Below are 22,021 nucleotides of genomic sequence, written 5' to 3'. Positions count from 1 at the left end.
GCCCCAGAGTATCTATAAATAAATTTAAAATTTCAGAATGATATAATTATGAGATCAAGCAACATAATTATGTGTTGCCAACTTTGGGAAATGTTGCTACCGTACCTCAACTTAAAAGCGTCCTAGGCTAAAAGTACAGCTTTCATATTAAATTTTAGTTTATGCAATGTACTGTCAATTAACAAAGCGTTGCTTTAAACATTAACACAAATTAAACATTGGTTAAAAAATAAAATCTTAAACAGCCGTCACATTAATTGTTTGTTACTAAGGAATATGACATACAGAATAAAATATGCTGAAAAGAATCAAAGTTGCACTTACCCTGTTATCGTTGTTCATCTCTGTAGTCATCCATTGTAGTCTGTTGTTTTTGAGATATAACCGGAATGCATTATATATTGATGTGTCTTGATATTATCAAGATGTAAGTCGATATTATCGAGATATAAGTCGATATTATCGACATATAACTCGATATTATCGAGATATAAGTTGATATTATCGAGTTATAAGTCGATATTATCGAGTTATAAGTCGATATTATCGAGATGTAAGTCGATATTATCGAGTTATAAGTCGATATTATCGAGTATATAAGTCGGGAAATTGAAGAAAACATTTTTCTTTCAGTGGCCCTTCTACTCTTCCGTAGTATAGGCAGGTACAATAATATGATAATGTTAGAATTTACTCTCTTTGTAATATGAATGTAGTAGAAAACGAGTACCATTCCATCCTAGTCTACCCGTTTTACAGTACTATAACAAGCAGATAACAGGGATTTCCAGAGGGGTGGGGTATAGACAGGCGAGCGAAATTTATAATTGGATTCAAGTTATGTTTCCTCGGACCCCCAAAACACTCCCCGTGCACACGCACCTGATATAAGCTTTATATACATTTGCTATTGATGTACAATGTATTACTCTATGTATGTTTATATATTATAATCATCCCTGTCTGTTAATATTATTATAGTCTGTGTATATATCTTTCAAAAAAGTAGGGGAACTTGTAATATCAACTATTAGACCGAACATATGTTTTGACCACAGACATCCTAGTAAAGAACGTTCAGGTCTGTTTATCAACACACCGAAACGCATTCCATAGTTTGCACATGCATCACGCAGTTGCCCCGTACACGTGCGTGGGGCGTCATTCTCGATTTGGACGATTTCCGGGAAGGTCCATTAATCACTGTGGAATATTATTTCTGTCAATCTTTTTCATTCTGTTGATCATACAGTTGTTATTGTTTTGTTTTTAGTCATTTTTATTGTTTGAATTTGCGATTTACTGATAAAAAAAACGTCAACTTTCAAATTTCACTTCTGACCCCAATCGTCCTTTAATATCTTTGGTGGTCATAAAACCTACTGTAATACTGAACTACCGGTTGTAATGTTTGCCCAATTAATTCACTATTATCTTATAACCATTCCCCACAGCTAATATACCTTACAATTTTGGCAATTGTAAATACTTATTAGAGTTCCCCTACTTTTGTTGAAGAGTATAATATGTGCAGGTCTGTTTTATACCTCTAAACTGTGTTTTGGTAAATAAATATATATAAGTCGTTGCGACTTTCCGCCACATTTACCGCTTTCTGTATGACTGACGATTCGTGCGGAAAGTCGTGCCAAACGTCGCAGTAGTCGCATTCGCGTTCGCTTTCTGTATGACTGACGATTCGTGCGGAAAGTCGTGCCAAACGTCGCAGTAGTCGCATTCGCGTTCGCTTTCTGTATGACTGACGATTCGTGCGGAAAGTCGTGCCAAACGTCGCAGTAGTCGCATTCGCGTTCGCTTTCTGTATGAACAGGCCTTTAGACAGTTATCTCTTTATTTCACTGAGCCTCACACATGGTTTTGCTAAATTGTGGATGCTAGTAGGCTACAGTAATTTCAACTGCAGTTGATTACTTAAATACAACATGCAGCGACCTTTTGCGATGTCTTGAGGTTCTTGCGTCACAAGATCGAACCACCTCGGTGGATCCATTCTGATTGGATTTTTTTCTCGTTCCAACCAGTGCACCACAACTGGACAAAGGCCGTGGTATGTGTTTTCCTGTCTGTGGGAAAGTGCATATAAAAGATCCCTTGATGCGGTAGAAAAACATGTAGCGGGTTTCCCCTGATGACTACGAGTGAGAATCACCAAATGTTTGACATCCAATAGCCAGTGGTGTCGTTAAACAAAACAAACTTTTTTTGCGATGTGTATAGCTAGTTTGACCATTGATAAAGATATACTAATGACTCTTCCATCGTGTTATTACAAGATTTTAAACGACGAAATGCATAATTTTTATTATTCGTGAAAGTTTATGAGGTGTTGCTGTTGTTGTTTTGGGGTTTTTTGGAGGAGGGGGGGGGGGGGTTCGTACTTCACAATTAGTTGGTCGAAGTGTTTTCAAAAACCCATATTGCCGGGGTTTAAGACACAGCAATCACGAACGGTTTAACATATTATTATTATTATTATTATTAAATGAAGGAAATGGTTTATTTAACGACGCACTCAACACATTTTATTTACGGTTATATGGCGTCGGACATATGGTTAAAGACCACACAGATATTGAGGGAGGAAACTCGCTGTCGGCACTTCATTGGCTACTCTTTTCGATTAACAGCAAGGGATTTTTTTATATGCACCATCCCATAGACAGGATAGCACATACCACAACCATCGTGAGTGCGATGACTAGTGGATAGTAGACTGCTTAAAATACTTCCGTGTGTACAAACAGCTTGCAAACTGTGGTCTTTCTAAATTTATATAATTAATTGATAATAATAATAATAACCTGAATATATTCGATTATTTGGGTACCCTATAACGAATATGTATCGTGGATAGCCTGTATTCGGTGCAAAGAATACGTGAGTGAATCGTTGCAGCTCCAGTATGTATGTATGTATGTATATATGTATGTATGTATGTTGGCCTGAGTACTCTGACTGTAAGAGAGCTAGACGGACATTTGGACGGTTATGACGCTCTCATTACAGTCACAGACCAAGCTATGTAATTTTTTCGCAATCGCTGTCCACCAAAGAGTAGCCAAAGATTCCCGCTCTAATACCACAACAATCCTATGTTTGACGTCCAATACCTTTATATCGATAATTTTCGAGTTCTGTGATTTAAAAAAAATCCACATATTAATCAGGAATACACACACAACAAAAAAAAACCCGACAGCACCCACATTAAGCTAAGCTTTCGTCAAACTTCACTGACCTATTTCGTGACGTAGCGTCACATGATCGCCCACTCGGTGATTCCGTCTTCCAGGGGCCGTCTCATACGACAATACGATAAGTGCCCGACAATTACCAAAAAAAGTTTGTTTTGTTTAACGACACCACTAGAGCACATTCACATATACATACACACGCACGCGCACACACTATTAGGAACAGTTTATCTAAAAACGAAGATAGTTCATACCGGTTGTAAGTATACCGTGCACTTCAACTTCACATAAGGGGATGTGTCGTTCTGTAGCTGGCTTGTCACTCGGAAAGCTCCTGGTAGCTGATGAGGCCATAACCTCTCCAGTGTAGCTTAAACAAACTTCGACAACAGCAGCAGCACATTTTCCTGGGTTTTGTCTAAATGTTTCAACGAGGAAATTCTTCAGTCCAAACTCTGTTTTAAAAAAAATAAAGAGGAAACATCGTTAAATAAAACGACACTATGTTGCTCAAAAACCATCCCCACGCCTCCACCCACCCAAAACAAAAACATAAATAAATAAATAATAATAATAACAACAAATAAATAAAATAAATCAATCCATTCAATTCATGAATCAAGGGTAAAACCAGTCTTGCCATTCCCCACGAAGAGCATCTTATTTTTCAGGGTCGTGTCTAATGAGGGTGGCATGGGACAACTGAAAAAAATAAAACAATTTAAGTGCTCCTGTATATACGGAACTGTTAACTTACGTGGGAAGAGTACAACAGATAACCGAACGGTATCAACCCGATATGTTCCCTGTAAGTCCACCATCCACCACGGTGTCGTGTCAGCTGGGTCGGTGATGGAACATGTACGATAATTCTGAACGCCAGTATCCCCATAACGGCGCCTTGAGTAGTCGATATTAAGTGCAGGGAGCTTATGGCGGCGGGCTTCCCAAGTGCTACGTTCACAGCACCATTGCCTGAAATAGACGTTTAAAAAATAATAAACAAATAAATACATTTATCCTACAACTTACCCATGATGTCCATGTCATAAACCCATGTAATAATTTAGTTTATTACATATCTATTCAGTCTTACCATAGTGATAAATTTATTTTGTATCGCACATATGTGCGATCTGGACCGGAACTTTAAAATGGGGAATTCCCTTTTTATTTTTACTTCAGTTAGCGCCTTTTATTTACTGACGTCATACATGATTTACACATTACGTCACATCGTATTTGAATCATTACACAAGGCTGCCGCAGAGTTTCGATAATAGATTTAACAAAGTGTTATGACCTTAAATTAAAAAAAAACGTTTTTGTAAAATATAAAAGAATGTATGTCATAAATACAAAACTTCACATACGTTGTTTTCGCTTCTTGATTATTGCACTCGTTTATTTTGCAAAAGAACATACCACATATTTTGCTAAAGAACATACCACTCGACCGCTACGCAGTCTCGTGGTATATGTTCTTTCGCAAATAAACTCGTGTAATAAATAGGAAGCTCAAACAACGTATGTGAGGTTCTGTATATGTATTAACCCGGTTAATAATGGCATGCAAATTTGCAAGGTCTCTAGGTAATGTGTTGTTGTGGATGAGCTTACAAGTAGGGGAGGGGGATAATCTAACAAAATTTAAAACCTCCTTCAAAAAGATGGTACATCATACCATAAAACATATCCCAAAAGGATTTTTATTTATTCTCATCTTAACCCCTATGTACATGTGGCCTGAAGATAATGAACCAAAATACGCGAAATACCGGACATATGATAAATCAGATACAAGTCCTATTTATTAATAATTGTGCTTTTAATTTCTTTAATATGTAGCAATAATGATCTTTGTAAGGTCCAGGGGCAATAAGATTATGTATTTAATATATATACAGCTAAGTTTGGTTTGTAACTTTGTCAGAGTGTGGCAGATAAACGGGGTAGAAGTTCTACGATCAGGGTAAGTCTGATGTGCTTTCTACTGGTACACCTGGTATTTTATTGTACCAACGTTTCCAGCGCAGCTAGAAAGTCCATCCAGGTAGCTAAAACATTTGTTTCCACCGTACAGTATTCCTCCAAACTCAAGTTTTTGTAGGCACGCTTGAGTCGAAATATGTCGCTGGGCGTGGGCAGAGAAAGACAGCCGTGTCGAGCATACAGTACATCATAGTACAGTCGAGTGTATATCTGCTATGAATCAATTTCACATACTCCTCAACTTCTGGCGTAGAAACAAAATGGCCACCCATGCCCTTCAATTAAGTTAGATCGTCATTTCGGCATTTGTCGATTTCAAGTTCTTATACTCTTTCTTGGAGACTCTGGCATATACTATCTGATTCTGTTTCGTTCCATGTTTTCATCAGCTCGTTTGTCTTGGACATCTTTCTATACTCTTTGAGTACATCTGCATTCAACTTGACTAGCTCATAACTGAGCTTTGACGTTTAATGATGATGCAGATTTAAGTCCCTTCGTTCCTCTAAACTTGTGCTCATAGTTGATGCGACCTACCTGTCCTTCGATGGCCGTGTTGTTTATTGGGGTCTTGTCCAGAACATCAGGGTCAATATTGAAAAGGAGCTTTGTACTGTTTTGATTGAAGTCACCGAAGCCATCCTTTTGCTAATTTGGGGAGAGTTAACTTGAAGATCAAGCCATCAAGACCTGTGTACCTGAGGTAACTTTTTCAAAGATTGATTTAAAATGCGTGATGTCAAACTAATTTGTGATGACGTCATATTACCAATGGCGGCGACTTTAGTACTGTGATTTACTAGTGTTATAGGACAAATAGAATTCGCTGCTCGTGTGTTTTTAATATGTAAAATATCAACCTCGATTCGTTAACAGGTACCGATTAACATAGACTCGGTTGATAGTTTTCATATTAAAAAATACTCGTGACGAATCATATATATATATATATATATATATAAATATATATATATATATATATATATATATATATATATATATATATATATATATATATATATAATAGGCCATTCTCCCATTCTGGGATCAGGTGAATGTATTTCAAATTCAAGCAGCAATCTTTACATAGGATTTTATTATTTGTATCAACTGTTTTTTTCGGAACAGGGTCTGATAGTAACTAGTGTTCGAGATTAATGTTATCCCGATATCCCGGGGATACCAGAATTTAAATTTGGATACCAGACTTTACTAACCCAGTATCCCACCGGGATACCATAAAATGATGTTGGTTTTTTTAATCCTGCGTTGTTATTTTTCACAATAACAATGAAAGTTGTCATTTACTGGTGAAGTTAAGTAACAGTATTTTCGAGCACGTACCCAGTCTAATGCTATGCCGTAACAAAATCTCACCCAACTCGTACCCAGTCTAATGCTACACTGGAGCAATAGCAGTATAGCAATGGACTGTGAACCGCTATTGTTTTTGTTGGATGTTTCCTCCCTTCAAATGTTATTTGAGATATTGATTCTCCATCTGCAGAAAATTGATACAGGTAGAGTTATCATTAATAATGTCAGAAACACTTATAGATTACTGCTAAATATTAATTTATGTCAGTATTACTCACAAATAGATGCAGCGATTTCGATTACGGCGTAGCAGTAGACTGGGAACGAGAACAAGTTTGTTACGATGTTATTTATGAATTTCAGTTACGTTGGATACTAAATTCTCAGGTGGGATACCAGATTTTGAAATGTTAGTATCCAACTGGGATACTGCCCAAATTTTTTAATCTCGAACACTGGCAACACCTGTCACGTTAGGGTGTTAACATACTTTGTTTTCTTTTAATAAAAATTCGAAATAGTTTATACGTGATGAACATTTACTGATTCACATTTTTGAATAGCCCATCAAAGAGCAAAATAACATAAACATATTTAATTTCTTTTAACAAGGAACACTGAGAAAGCTGCCAATTGCCAAGAAAATAGAAGTTTGGACGCAATTATTGTATGTTCACACAATTAAATGGCCAAAATAATAGAAGTGCAAAGGAATATTTGTTTAGCAACACCTCAGTACAATTTAAAGCTATGTCATGTTGAACATATGGTTATTTAGATAGTTGATTAGATTAGATATGTTTTAAACGTGCTCACATACCTCTATGGTTTCGAGCACGCCTATCCCCAGTCCGGCCTCCGATATAATCGGTGGTCTGACTCGGGGCAAGAAAAAACTAACTATAATAAAATTTTGAAATTTTAAACTGGAGGTCAAAAAGAGTAAATATATTATGTCGACATTAATAATTTTGAATGCGTTCCCAAAAGAAATACAGAAATCCCTACTCTACACCTATATAATTATTTAAAATTAACGCAAATTTAGATGGGGAAGTCTAAAAATAAAAATACAAAAATTATAATTTATTTAAAAAAAAAAAAAAATGATTTAGTCCCCAGAGGCAAGGGAAAGGGTAGGGGGGTAAGCCCGGCCCACAGAAAAGTTATATTAAATTTAATATTTATTTAGATAGTTGATCAAAATTGTAACGTCATAATGTTACGGTGGTGACCGTTACGGTGTTGATAAAATTTAACAAGAACACACATTTTCATCTCATTACTGTTGATTACGGTGTTGACAGAAAATAAGCATACTCTGTGTCCCATCAGGTTTTTTTTGCCTGTCATTTGTAAAAAACTAAAATTGACGGCACTTTTCGTTAACATCAGCGTTCATCCTCATGACCGATTTGGAGGTTGGGTTCATTATGGTATGGGGTAGCATCCATCACCATGACTGCCAACACCCAGCTGCATATTGTTCAGGGCAGGGTGACTGGCCAGTACTACCGTGACAACATCATTGCACCGATCGTTGTGTCCTTCGCACGTCAGGCTGGACACCATTTTGTTTTTCAGGACAACGCTCGTGCTCACCGGAGTATACTCATTTACGGGAACAAAGGTTTGAAGGTGTTTTTCATATCATCAAAGCCTTCCAAATGAAACTAGCGGGGCTGACCCTCTCAAAAGTGTGGGCTAACTCAGCCAGGTAGCAAAATCGAAGATGGCCACCAAATTATTAAAACAAGTTTTTTTCAGCTTCTGGTAAGTGTATATATATATATATATATATATATATATATATGTGTGTGTGTGTATATATACATATATATATATATATATGTGGTAATCGTAATCAGTAATCGTAATCGATTACAATCGATTACATATTTTCCGGTAATCGTAATCGATTACTCTGAGAATACCATGTAAGTGTAATTGTAATCGATTACACTGCTAATGTAATCGTAATATATGATTACTTCCGTGATTACTACACTAGGATTAAAGTTTCAAACTATGAACTTGCACTTTTTTTGATGATTATATATTAATCATTATTATAGCATCCTTCAATGTACATGTATCTTTAAAGTAATAAAGTTATTACCTACTAGCAATGTAAACAAATTATGTAAGTTAGGAAAGTATTAATACAAAATAATAAGAAGGCGTGAATCTATGGTTACTTAGTTTTAAATTGAGTTCTGTACACATATTATCATATTCTCTTTAACTGTTTTATACCAACACCCATTATGTATGTAAATGGTTATATTATGTACCATGTTATGTACACCTGGTAAGCTATAAAACTTCAACGGAAATGAAGAAGGAAATGAATAAGTAATTTGAATATAAAGCTTATGAAGACATGCCTATTAACCAATCCTCTTTGATATGCTTGGTAACAATTCAAGTAACAGTGCTTGTAGTTGGGTGCAGCACTGAGCAATCAGTTTAGACAATATAGCTGACTTCCCATTGTTTTCTATTATAATAGTATAACTGTAATCTGACTTGGAAACATTGGAGCTCTCCATGATTAAATGAAACCCAAAGGGATGAAGCCACACATTCACCTAATTGCAATTATCCGGTTGGTTTTGCTATTAACCACTTGGATTCATTGAACTTGTATCATTTGCTCTTGCTGATATCTGCAGTATATAATGCATGTTCATGAAGGAGGTCTTAATTACGAGCTACTCTCGGCCTACTAAAAATCAAAACCTATACATAGCTCTCTATCATTCACATTTGAACGACCATCAAAATTGCGCCAAATTTCATTCTTTTTTATGGCTTTTTACCTGTCATGAAAAGGCAGATTCAGTTGCCAAGTCTGCTTTGGATTTGCCTCATGCCAGGGTTGGTGTGCCTTATACTGATTTTAAACCTAACATCAACCAATTTATCTTTTCGATTTGGCAACGTGATTGGGACGGTGAGGTTACGAACAAGCTTCATGCTATCAAGCCAGTCTTGGGAGAGTGGCAGTCCTCCTATAGACAGTGTAGGAAGGATGAAATAGTCTTGTGTCGTGCCCGCATTGGTCATACTCACTTGACCCATTCATTTATCTTAAAGAAAGATCTTCCACCTCAGTGTGAACACTGTCAGTGTACTCTGACTGTGTGTCACATTTTGGTGGAGTGTCAGTTTTTGAAAGAAATTCGAAAAGATATATTTGGTCAGAGAAATATGATGGAATCCTTTCGATTCCATCCAGAACTTTTATTACAATTTCTTCGAGATACTGACTTTTATTGTAAATTTTAATTTGATTCATCTGTGATATTTGTATTTTTGCACAGTTCTTTACACTGTGTTTTAATTTAACTGCTGAATTTTTATATTGATGTTAATTATCAAATTTGTTTCGCTTTTACCATAGTTTGACACCCAATAGCCGATGTATTTTTCGTGCTGGGGTGTCGTTAAACATTCATTCATTCATTCATTCATTCATTTTACCTGTCAAGTGAATCAGTTAATATAAAAGTTGACTGAAATAATTGATTCTCCAGAAGTCACGTGGCAAGAAAGTGCTGGAGCAAAATATTTTATGAACCGATAGAACACTAAAAAATATCCTATTCTTTTAATCTCTTTTTTAATTTGTGGGTTATATTACTTTATATCAATGGTTACCTAAAATTGTAACGATTGTAGTGATGCTTTGGAAGGAGGGGTTATATATGTTAAATAACTTGTTGCTGTGTGTGGATTTGGCTGCCCAGTCAAGCTTACAGACAAGTGATTAAGGTTGCTGCCCAATCAAGCTTACAGACAAGTCATTACGGTTGTGCGCTGTCCGTCTGCTGTCATTAAGACTAACAAAAGCAAAGAGTCTGCCAGAGTATTCAATTCTTTATTCAAACTTTGAGCAGTAACTGCTCATCAGTTGTAATTACAAATAACATGTTGAAAGACGAGTGAAAGGTGTAAATAAGAATAACAATATAAACATAGCATTATTACAATCAACCAAAGGAGAATATAATAGAATAAGTAACAATAAAATATGCTTCACGTTTTTTTAATACTTTCCATAGATATTTACCTAAATTACACAAATCTTTAATATTATTTGTACTTAGTAACTGTATTAATTTGAACATAGATGGATGCATCCTATAATATTTTTTAATATATAAAACTCTTAAATCGTACAAATATGGACAGCATAATATACAATGAAACTCATCTTCAACCTCCCCCAGTTGACAAAATACGCAGACTCTGTTAATTCTATCAATATTATTATAACGTCCAACTTCAATAGCTAACCTATGTGAAGACAAACGAATTTTTGTGATGCACCATTTATACAAATCTGGAATAGATTTCATAAGATAGTTCTGTAAAATCATATCCTTTACTAAGAATTTATAAAGATAAGAACATTTAGTCGACGTTTGTAATACGCCTGTAAGATTTTGCTTGCACTGATCTATAATTCTCTGCCATAATACAGGTAAATAAAACTTAGCATTTGCTAGTGAATCCTGGTTTAACCACAAATCGTAAAATCCTAGGGAGCACAATAGTTGTTTTATATGAGTTGCTCAATTATTATCCTTTTTACACTTAGACCTGAGTTCATCATAAGCAGCATGCAATATACAGTTATTTGTTTTAAGTAATTTGAACCAATATTTTAGCATACGATAGTTGCGTACATAGGACAGTGGATAAATACCTAGTTCAAAATATACCATAATATTGTTTGTGGAGCCTTTAACTTTTAAAATATCCTTACAAAAATCTAAATGTAACTTTTCTATTGAGTTAGCTTTATAGTATCCCCATATTTCACAACAGTAATACAAAATACTTGAAATGTACGTATCAAACAAGGATAAAGACGTCATTAAATTCAACATTAGATGTTTAGTATTTCTTTTAAGTGCATACATTTCGACCTTGGTCTGTAATGATTTTAATAGCAGGTGTGAATTTACAATTATAATTAAAACTTAAACCTAAATAAGTGAACTGATCTACATTATCAAGCAAAACACCATTGTAATACCACCTCTCATAATCTTTTATAGTACCACCGTTTCTAAACACTACAATCTTAGTTTTTGCAATATTGAGACAGAGACTCCATTTTGTATTATATTGGTGTAACGTATTTAACATTGTTTAGAGACCTTCAACGCTTTTAGCAAAAATAACCATATCATCAGCATATAATAATAGAAAAATTCTTAAATCCTTTAACTCATAATCAGAGCATGAACTACAAATAAATTCATTTTCTAGATCATTAATATAGAAAGAATACAAATTTCTCCCTGCATTAAACCGACATCATTATTAAAAAATTCAGAACGAAATCCATTTATCGTAACACATGATTTTACAGATGTATACATACTTTTAATAACCTTAAGAAGCTTGCCTCTAATACCAATCTTAGAAAGCTTAACCCAATAGTTTACTCTATTTACAGAATCAAATGCTTTTTTATAGTCAATGAAACAGCAATAGAGCCTGTTCTTACTTGCAAGCGTTCTTGAAATGATAGCGTATAATGAGAAAATAGCATCTGTTGTCCCCATTCCTCTACGAAAGCCAAACTGAGCGTCAGTAACAACATCAAACTCATCCGACCAATCTAACAATCTTTTATTGAGTATAGAAGTAAATAGTTTTCCTAGAGCACTTAGTAAGCTAATGACTCTGTAATTGTTTGGGTCAGACGTATCACCTTTCTTAGAAACTGGAACAATGACAGCGACACCCCAGGAAGCAGGGAATCTACCCGAATTTAAAATTATATTAAATATTTTTTTAATGATAGGGATTAAAGGCTCTTTGAATTCAATGAGAAATTCATTTAAAATAGCATCGTAACCAGCACTTTTATCTCGTTTCAAATTTTGTATCGCCAATATTATTTCATCATCAGTTATTGCGCAATCTAGTTGTTCATATAAACTTTCATAATTTATAAAGTCCTCATCTGATTCAGCCTGCTTTCCTGAAGTGTTAGACTCTGTTTCAACTACTTCTTTAAAATGATCAAAATATTCACATAAAGGTACGTTAGACTTTTGCCGTTTGGATTTGGAGAAATTACGAAAAAATTCTTTAGGATTATGTATTCTCAAATATTCTAGCTGATTTCCCTGCCAACTCTGATATTTTCTTTTAAGACGTCTTTCTAATTTTTTATAAGAATTTTTACAGATATGCAAGTTATCATTATTTTCACGAGATTTTCTAGAGTTAAAAATACGTAATGCCCTTAAGTATTGATTGTATAAACACCTACACTCTTTATTGAACTATGGTTTATCAGTAGTTTTAGTTTTTTATATTGTCAACCTTGGGCATATAATTACGTGTCTTATCGCATTTAAAAAAAGGATCCGTTATATCATGAAGTATATCAGTAAAATCAGTAACCATTTTATCTATATCTCGCTGAGACCTGTCTCCACATTTATAACACATGCATTCAATAAATCAATATTAACTCTAATTGCTTCCAAGCATGTTCTCCAAATCATCTAGATTTACTAAGTTTACTCATATCGGTATCTACATCAACTGAGGTAACATTTGAATTAAGCATTACTATATTTTTCAAAGCAAACGTCACATGCAATGGTGCGTGGTCAGAATACTGATTAAAGTTACATACAATAAATTTCTCTAACATAGAAAACCTATTACTAGTAGATAATAAGTAGTCTACAACACTTAAACCCTGTTGACCATGAAACGTAAAATCATTAACAAAACCGCTAGAGTGTCTACCATTAACAATACACAATCCAGTAGCTTTACATAAGTTCAAAAGTTTACACCCATAATTATTTTGCCCTCCATCAGGGTTAATTCTTGGTGATAACTCCTCGTCATTAGAATAATTAATTAGATCTTTATATGATGAAGTAAGCTAACATGAGGCTCATCAAATTTAATAAAATCATCTTTAGATGCAGTTCTACTATTAAAATCTCCAAATAAAAACACATCCCCAATCATAGAATAATACTCAATTGATTTTTGTAATTCTATAAACAGATCACAGTCATTTAATCTGTAATAGGAAGATTTTTGAGGCGCTATATAAACAGCAGCTATAAAGATATCTTGGTTGAACTTATTCAATGTTTTATCTAATTTGATCCAAATAATGCTATCTAAACAATTTTCAATTATTGAAACATAAGGTATGAGTTTTGTTTTGTACATAATAAAAATACCACCACCTTGGGAATATTTTCTTTTCTTAACGGGGAACGCTTTACACTCATACCAATCAAGGCTAAACACAAAGTCGTTAGCAATCCAACATTCAGTAAGAAAAATAAGATCGTATGTACACAAAAAGTTTACAAATTCTGTACAATTTAGTTTTTCATGTAAGCCACCATGAATGTTCCATGTCAAAGTCTTTAAACGGAAATCATTTGGAAGTCGATTACCATTCTCCGGCCTGTCCTATTCAGCAGCTCCGCTTGTAGATGCAGCTGTACCGTGAGTAGTGTTAACAGTGTTGCTTGAATCGCGCGAACTCGGCGGTTGCCGGAAGAGAACTCCCTCGATATAGAGCTTGTCTCTGTTCATAACTGCACGTTTGCCAGCTAGGATGGCTTCTCTCCTATAGGGAGCTAGCAGTTTACAAGTGTCGTTTACTTCTTTTGGAAATTGCTCCGAAACAAAGAAGTCCGATCCCTTCAAAACACGCGATGATTTCTTCACGGTTTCACGATCTAGCCACTATCGGCCTTGGCCTGCCGTTTCTTGATATGCATAGTTTCACGAATAAAACTTTTTATAATCTCCAGTGTATTTTCCGTAGCACCATTTTCTAGCCTGGTTTCGTTCATACCAAAAAATAATAAATTGGCCCGCATCGAACGACACTGCAAATCAATGATGTTGTCATGCAATAGCATTTGGTCAGATTTCGATTTATCAAGTAATTGGCGCACTTCGTTCAAATCTCGTTTCATCTCATCCAGTTTAATATGTTTAACACTCTGTTTCACTTCTTCAATTGTTGTGCTTATGAACTATTGACTGGTTTCTATATCTGCAACTCTCCCCTTTAGACCTTCAACCTCTTTTGAGATAACACCGACTTTGCTGTTCAATGAATTCACTGTCAGTTCAATCGAATCAAGCTTATTCAGTCTGGTTAATAACCTGCTCGAGTTGAGTAGAAATGTTCGACATCCAGACCGACATGGGTAGGGGTGGAGACGCGGGTTGGGCGTTAACCATCTGCACAGAGTTTACTGCATATTGTGAATATTGCTGAGACTGCAAATTGTTCATGTTTACTGGTATTTGACTAAACGGGTATTGTGTGTTTGGGACACATAATGAAGGATTAATTTGCTGAGTACCTGTATCGCGTTGTCCGCCATCTTGTCCGATGTCCTTTACTTCCTGTCCTCGATTTCTTTTTAGGAGGCATTCGGCAAGAAAACCACACAAAAACTACTTAAGAACGAGCACTTACATTCCACAAATGTTTACATAAGAGCTAAAATTGTCTTTACAGTTAATTATTTGGTTAAAACACTGAAAAAATCAGAGCACTCTGAAAAACACCTTCCACCCGCCATATCACACACATGCGCATCAGTACAACCGATCGCATTTAACAGATTTGATGTATTGTCAAATGATCATAGTTGACAACTCGGACCTTCGATAACTGTAAACTATATGTCTTGTTTTATGTGACACTGATCTAGAGCAGTTCGGCGATTAAAGGGGCATGCTTTGGTTTCTTTTAGCAGCTTGGGAATTAACACACATGTAATTACGTTTTGTCGATAAATATAATCCTATGTTTTCAATATTCATGTAATAAGTAAAGTTTGTTTTGTTTAACGACACTACTATAGTACATTGATTAATTAATTATGGACTATTGGATGTCAAACATTTGGTAAATTTGACACATAGTCATCAGATAAAACCCGCTACATGTTTTCCATTAGCAGCAGGATAGCACATACCACGGCCTTTGATATACCAGTCATGGTGCACTGGTTATAAGAGAAAAACTATAAATTGAACTAGTCCATCGAGGGGTTTTGAAAATACAATTACATGTAATAATTTTGATACATGTAATAATAATCATGTAATAAATAATCTACAATTATCCATTATTTGTACTTAATTGGTGAAATCAAGTGCACAATTTCATGTTGGTAACATCACCTCCAAAATAGTTAATATTTGTGAAAATGTAATCATGATTGTAATCATGATTACTGGGCAGTGTAATCGCAATAATAATCATTACTTTCATTTTCCTTGTAATCGTAATCATGATATTATTAAGTAATCGTAATCGTAATCGATTACTTTTGTCACGTAATCGCCCCATGTCATATATATATATACTTAGTAAATAAAGTTTAGCAAGTTGGTAAATGTGCTTAAATAAAAGAAAACTCGTGACTTACAAAATAAAATCAGACACTTGATTTAACAGAGACATCATTTGTCAGTACAAGTAACTGGAGATTTTCAATAAAAAATGAAATGTGTGACTGTCACGTCGTTAAATGGTGCTTGTGGGTCCATACATGAAAATCTTAACAATTGTCAGTAACGTGTCTGAGCACACTGGACATTGACAATGGTACAACGTCGCCTGATGCACTGAACGTGACCGACAGTGGTGGTGGTAGTATCATGGTGTGTGGGCAGGAAGTCATGACATCGGACAAAACAACCTTATTTTCATCATTCATGGGAATCTGAATGACGAGCATTACAGTGACAAAATCATTTCACCAGTTGTCATTCCGTTCATGCAGGTAGTCCAATGGTAAAGCGTTCGCTTGATGCGCGGTCGGTTTGAGATCAACCCCCGTCGGTGGGCCCATTGGGCTATTTCTCGTTTCAGCCAGTGCACCACGACTGGTACATCAACGGCCGTGGTATGTACTATCCTGTCTATGGGATGGTGCATATAAAAGATCCCTTGCTGCTAATCGAAAAGAGTAGCCCGTGAAGTGAAAACAGTGGGTTTACTCCCTTAAAATCTGTGTGGTCCTTAACCATACGTCCGACGCCATATAACCATAAATAAAATACGTTGAGTGCATCGTTAAACAAACCATTTCCTTCCTTCCGTTCATGCAGCAGCATACAGGTGTTTTGTTTCAAAAGGAGACTGTACGTGAGCATTCAGCAAGACGACTGACTGGACTTCTTCAGAGGAACAATATTGAGGCACTAAACTGGCTTGTAAGATCGTCTGACTTGTTCTGTATTGTGCAGTTATTGGATTTGTTCGGTCGTAGGGTGCGAGAAAACCACGAGCACATTCACAACGTCCACAACCTTAAACATGCTTCAATTCGTTAATGGATTTCTATCATTATTCCAGAGATCCACCGTACCATCAGAAGCATGAGCCGACGATGTACCGCTGTCAACATGCTCTGCCCCAGGTGCTCAGACACGTTACTGACAATTTTCAGAACTATTCTGTCAACACTCTAGGTGATAGGTTTGAAAATGTTCAACGTTATCTTTCTATTTAAATTTTTCAAATATAATATCAAAACAATTTTAAAAACGTTTTTCCAAAATATCTTTTCAAAATTTGTGCGGATAATTTTACCAAGTTTGAAAACAATCCAATGAAAACTCTAGGAGAAGATAAACTTCAAATGAAAAATTGACGGACGGATAGACACCAGGCAGATTGTTCTTGCAAAAGCTCTGCTGCTAAAACATGTTGTATAGTAATACTTGGGGGACTCTTTAAGCTGTGGTCACATAGCCGTTAGTGGACGTAGTGATCCGTAGAATAGAATACCGTGGGTCAAACCTGGTGTAAGTACGTTAAACTACGTTGAAATACGTTAAGGTACGACAGGTTTTGGTCGATGAGCCACCGAAGGGTAGGGATAAATACGTTAAAGTAAGGTACACCACGTTAAAGTAAGATAAACTACGCTAGACTACGCTAGTTAAGAGTTCGGCTCGCCCACGGACAAGTACGGAGTGGTACGTAAGACAACGCTCGAGTACGGTAGACTACGGTAGCATGTACGTTATACTACGCTAGAATACGCTAGACTACACTAAAGAAGGTCCAACTACGTTATATTTAGCAACTACCCACGGAGTCTAAAATCCTGCAAGCGCGTGGAATGGCCATTGTGCGCTTGTTTTTCAAACAGAGCAGGAATGCTGCTGCTGGTGCTCAACGTGAAGAAGCTGATGCCTCACTGCTGACCCCAAATGTAGTGGTACTAGGAACTCTGCAGTTGTCAACACCCACCTCCCTCTCCGGTGTAGAGGTCGAGGACATTGTCCTCGACCAGGACCCAGTGCAGGAGAAGGTGACCAAGGCCAAGACCCCCCGGCGTGTAGGTCTGAAGCTGTCTGAACACAAGGAGGTGGTTGTCTTTGAGTTCGTGCACGCTCACCCGCAGCTGTACGACAAGAACAACCCTGGCTTTATGAAGAGGGGAGACAAGGAGGCGCTCTGGAAGAAGTGTGTGGAGGATCATGAGATCGTGGAGAGTGATGGTGAGTAAAAAATGTTTGCAATTTGATTTATGTAATTATTGTAATATTTTGGCGTAATTATTTTGTAATTTTCCCCTTGTTATATTTTGCAGGTAGCCCGTCTACTGGGGCCAGACTGTCCGTTTGGTTTGCCAACATGAGGTCCACGTTCGGCAAGGCCACCCGGGACGTCAGTGGTAGTGGGAGGAAGAAGCACACGCCAAGGGAGGAGTGGATCACTAGGAAGTTGGCGTTTCTGTCTTCCCACGTATATAGGGTGCCAATCAGGAGTAGGGTGAACGTAAGTACACTAACTGACTGACTGACTGACTCACTCACTCACTCACTCACTCACTCACTCGCTTAATTACTAGTTGACTCACTCACTGACTCACTGACTAACTCAGTCACAGGATAATTAAAACAGAATTAAAAAGGTTCAAAACACAATTAAAACATTTTAATTTGTGAAATGTTAATTGAACTGAATATTTAAACAAAGTATGTATGATCTTATATTTGCAGTTCTTGCAGCAGTTGAAGCAGCGTCATCCCGACCGTTTCGACGCTGTGGCTACTGAGGGGCAGGGCCAGACCCAGGAGACGGGCAAGGAGACAGAGGAGACGGGTGACGTATGTGATGAGGAGGAGGAGCCAGTGGGCACCGGCACCCCTGTCTGTTCCAAGAGGAGGAAGACGGCTACAGCTACAGCTACAGCTACCTCCACAGTCATGGAGCGTATCGAGGAGCGTATCGCTGCTAAGACACAGGCACAGCAGCAGCTCATGGAGAAGGTTAAAAAAACCTGAAACATTAAAATAAAATATTAAATTAATATATTAATATTAATATCATATTTTATTTAAATGTTGTTGGGTGGGTTTTTTTTTTTTTGGGGGGGGGGGGGAATGGTAGCTCCAAATGTTTGTCCAAAAATCTTTGCCTTTAAATTGTTTGTTGGGGGTGGGGCGGGGGCAAGTAAATGTGGGAATAATAAATTCTTTGGTTTTAATTGTTAGTAGGGGGGGGGGGGGTTAATTTGTTGCCAAAATTTTAAAATTATAATTTTCTTAAATTTAATTTTATGACCAAATATTTTGCCAATTTTTACGGTAATTTGTTATGAAAGCTAATTTTGAGAAATATTTTCTAATATGTTGAAATTCTTCTTGTTTTGTATCATTGCAGGAGGAGACTGCACACATTGCGTTCGGCCGCATGATCAGCTTGGCCGCTGGTAAACTAGATGAGGAGTCGTGGGACACCTTCCAGCTGGAGGTTAACCAGTGTCTGGTTAAGGCAAGGAGGGAGACGAGGGAGAGGGGGAAGGCTGCTGAGAGTCGTCGCCACTTGCAGCCACAGGGAGACATTGCCGCCCAGCAGCAACAGCAGTGTGCGCAGGGGATTTTGCAAGACTGGCAGCACCACTTACAGCTGCCACCAGCGCAGCAGCAGCCAGTGCAGCCACCGGCGAGGTCTGCCAGTGCACCCCCCCAGGGCAGTACTCCGTACTCTTTTGGGGAGATGTTGGCACTTGAGTAGTCTCAGGTGTCTGGGGAACGGTCCTTTTAAGGACCCTTGTAAGTACCCAAGGGGAACGGTCCTTCTAAGGACCATTGTAAGTACCCTGCCAGATCCTCCCAGAAGGATCAAGCAACTTCTGATGCTCTAATGTTTATGTGTTTCTTCTTTTTTTTTCTTTTTTTCTTTTTTTAAATAAATAAACAATTCAACCCTTGACGCTTTTATTATTCTTTAATTATTTTCAGCTTTATTTTAATATTAAATTTTTCTTTATTAATTATTTTTGCCTTATTTATTTTGGCAAGCAAACAAACAAACAATAACAAACAATTAACACACAGTACAACACAAACATCTGGGAGGATGTGGTGGCATGTGTGCATTACACTCTGGCCAGGGTACTTACAAGGGTCCTTAGAAGGACCGTTCCCCTAGACTCCCTCTACTCTCAGTACTGGCGCAGATTGACATCCTGCCATGCCACTGATCCCGCCGGTGACACAAAGTAGTGCTTCAGGTATATGCGCTGGAGCTTCGCATCCGCGGTGTCCCGGTTACCACCCTGAGGTTGGTGGAGGTCCGGCAGGTTGGCATTGTCGCGCCAGGCACCAGGGACAACGTTGTAGTTGGCATTCTCCTGGTCCAACACATGGGCATCAGCAATTCTCTCCTGCAAGAAGTTGTGAAGGACTACGCAGGTCCGGACTATGAGGTTCACTGTATCTATGTCCACCTGCAGGGTGCTCAGCAGACAACGGAAGCGGTTTGCAAGGAGCCCAAACGCATTCTCCACCACACGACGAGCTCTGGAATGGCGGTAGTTGAAGACCAGCTCATCGTGGTCAAGACCCCTGCGGCCGAATGGCTTCATCATCCAGGTCCTCATGGCAAAGGCATCATCAGCGATGATGTAGAATGGGGTGTCCACATCATCGTGTGATAGTGGCTCTGCATCTGGGATGCCGATGACACCGTCCTCTATGGCTTGGCGCAGCTCGCAGTGGTTCCATATCTGCCCATCGGAACTGGAGCCTACATCACCAACCTGTATCCACCGGAACTTGTAGTCCGCATCTACCAACGCCATCAACACAATGGAGTAAAACCCCTTGTATTTGTGGTAGGTGGAGCCCAATCTGGGGGGTTTCTTAATAGCAATATGCTTGCCATCAAGAGCGCCCCAGGCATGTGGGAATTGCCATCTCTGTTGGAATCGGTCTGACACCTGCCACCACTCTTGGGGTTCTGTTGGTGTCTGAATAACCTCAGCTTCCAAGACATCGAGAAGAGCCTGGCAAACGGAGAATCCCAAGGTCAACATGAAGAAATATTAAATTGTATACAGATAATCCTAACGTAGAATGTCCAGTGTAACTAATATTGTTATTAATTATTTTAAGACACAGTTGTTGTTTCAAACATTTTGCACGCAGTGTAGAAGATGCTCTTGAGATAAAGAGGAATTGGTAAGAACAAACCTTTGTTCTATTGATGGTTACCAGATAGATATATGTTCTCTGAATCTGCCTGCATCTTTTGAAAGCACTTTGCACCACTCTTCCTGTTATTTCAAACGCCTATTAAAATGATGACACACTTCAGAATCAAGCATATGTAGTACATAAAGTGATAAGGTGAGCAAATGCCAAGCTAAAATCAGGATTTTTAAGTGAACAATGAGAAAAGGAAGGCTTAGTACGCCATGAAGTGTACTTCTGCTCAGTTGTGTTAAACACGTTATCCCACCTTCCTCACTTGAAGATGGCTCGTACCTCAGTAAAGTACAAGATTATAAACCAGCTGCTTCCCATAGCATTACGGTAAGTTGACCTCAAAATAATTTGAGTATTCTTTCATTAAAATACTCACAATTCTATTCTCGAAATATTATTCAATGCACATTGATATACACATTCAGACATGTCTGTTTACAGAAGCTGTAGAAAGGTTGTTTGGTACCAGTACATGTGTACGTAGTAAAGTGAGAGTCCCTCTACAGATGAAGTTGGAATTGTACATCATGCTCATGATCATTTCTCTTCTGTAGACAAAGCATATGACAGCGAGTTGGCTGCATACCTTTGCAACTCTGTCATACCTTCTTTTAGAATCTTGTGCAGAACTACAGTATTGAATACGCTAACTGCAGATTCATAATCGCTATCTAGGTTACAAATTCCATAACCCACTTTTAAAATTGTATATTGTTTTGGCGTATTACGGGTCAGTAGATTAATGCAGATTATCTTGAAAATAAAAGACTTTCAGGTTTAGGAAAAAGTACCTTTAAGAGGTAGAGGATGCAGTAGGGTTGTAAAATTTCCAATGAGAATATTTTGAAACTTTTCGAAAATATATATATATATATATATATATATATATATATATATATATATATATATATATATATATATATATATATATATATATATATATTCATTGG

General features: G+C 37.2%; 2 protein-coding genes and 1 long non-coding RNA gene across 4 annotated transcripts; 1 reads left to right on the top strand and 2 right to left on the bottom strand.

Moving 5' to 3' along the window:
* Positions 1–3,550: 3,550 nt before the first annotated feature.
* LOC121380218 lies at positions 3,551–5,827 on the bottom strand. Its single transcript, XR_005958894.1, has 3 exons — positions 5,745–5,827; positions 3,973–4,190; positions 3,551–3,670 (listed from the first exon to the last, which is right to left on the bottom strand). It is a non-coding gene; the product is annotated as an uncharacterized LOC121380218 (long non-coding RNA).
* Positions 5,764–19,763, top strand: LOC121380217. 2 transcript variants are annotated; one of them, XM_041509036.1, is made up of 4 exons: positions 5,764–5,910; positions 18,167–18,354; positions 18,579–18,848; positions 19,243–19,763. In XM_041509036.1, exons 2-4 carry the CDS (start codon positions 18,211–18,213, stop codon positions 19,594–19,596), a joined length of 768 nt encoding a protein of 255 aa, XP_041364970.1. In that variant the 5' UTR covers positions 5,764–5,910; positions 18,167–18,210; the 3' UTR covers positions 19,597–19,763. The 2 variants fall into 2 exon arrangements, with proteins under 2 accessions (XP_041364970.1, XP_041364972.1); XM_041509038.1 differs by lacking the exon at positions 5,764–5,910 and having other exon boundaries at positions 18,025–18,354.
* A 263-nt stretch (positions 19,764–20,026) lies between these two features.
* LOC121378719 (protein ALP1-like) lies at positions 20,027–20,899 on the bottom strand. Its single transcript, XM_041507006.1, has one exon. The coding sequence runs from the start codon at positions 20,897–20,899 to the stop codon at positions 20,027–20,029; it is 873 nt and encodes a 290-aa protein (XP_041362940.1).
* Positions 20,900–22,021: the final 1,122 nt, after the last annotated feature.

This window comes from Gigantopelta aegis, chromosome 8, assembly GCF_016097555.1.
Source record: "Gigantopelta aegis isolate Gae_Host chromosome 8, Gae_host_genome, whole genome shotgun sequence".
NCBI classification, from domain to species: domain Eukaryota; kingdom Metazoa; phylum Mollusca; class Gastropoda; order Neomphalida; family Peltospiridae; genus Gigantopelta; species Gigantopelta aegis.
Note: the sequence above shows the minus strand (reverse complement) of the source record. Positions and strands in the feature narration are given on the sequence as shown.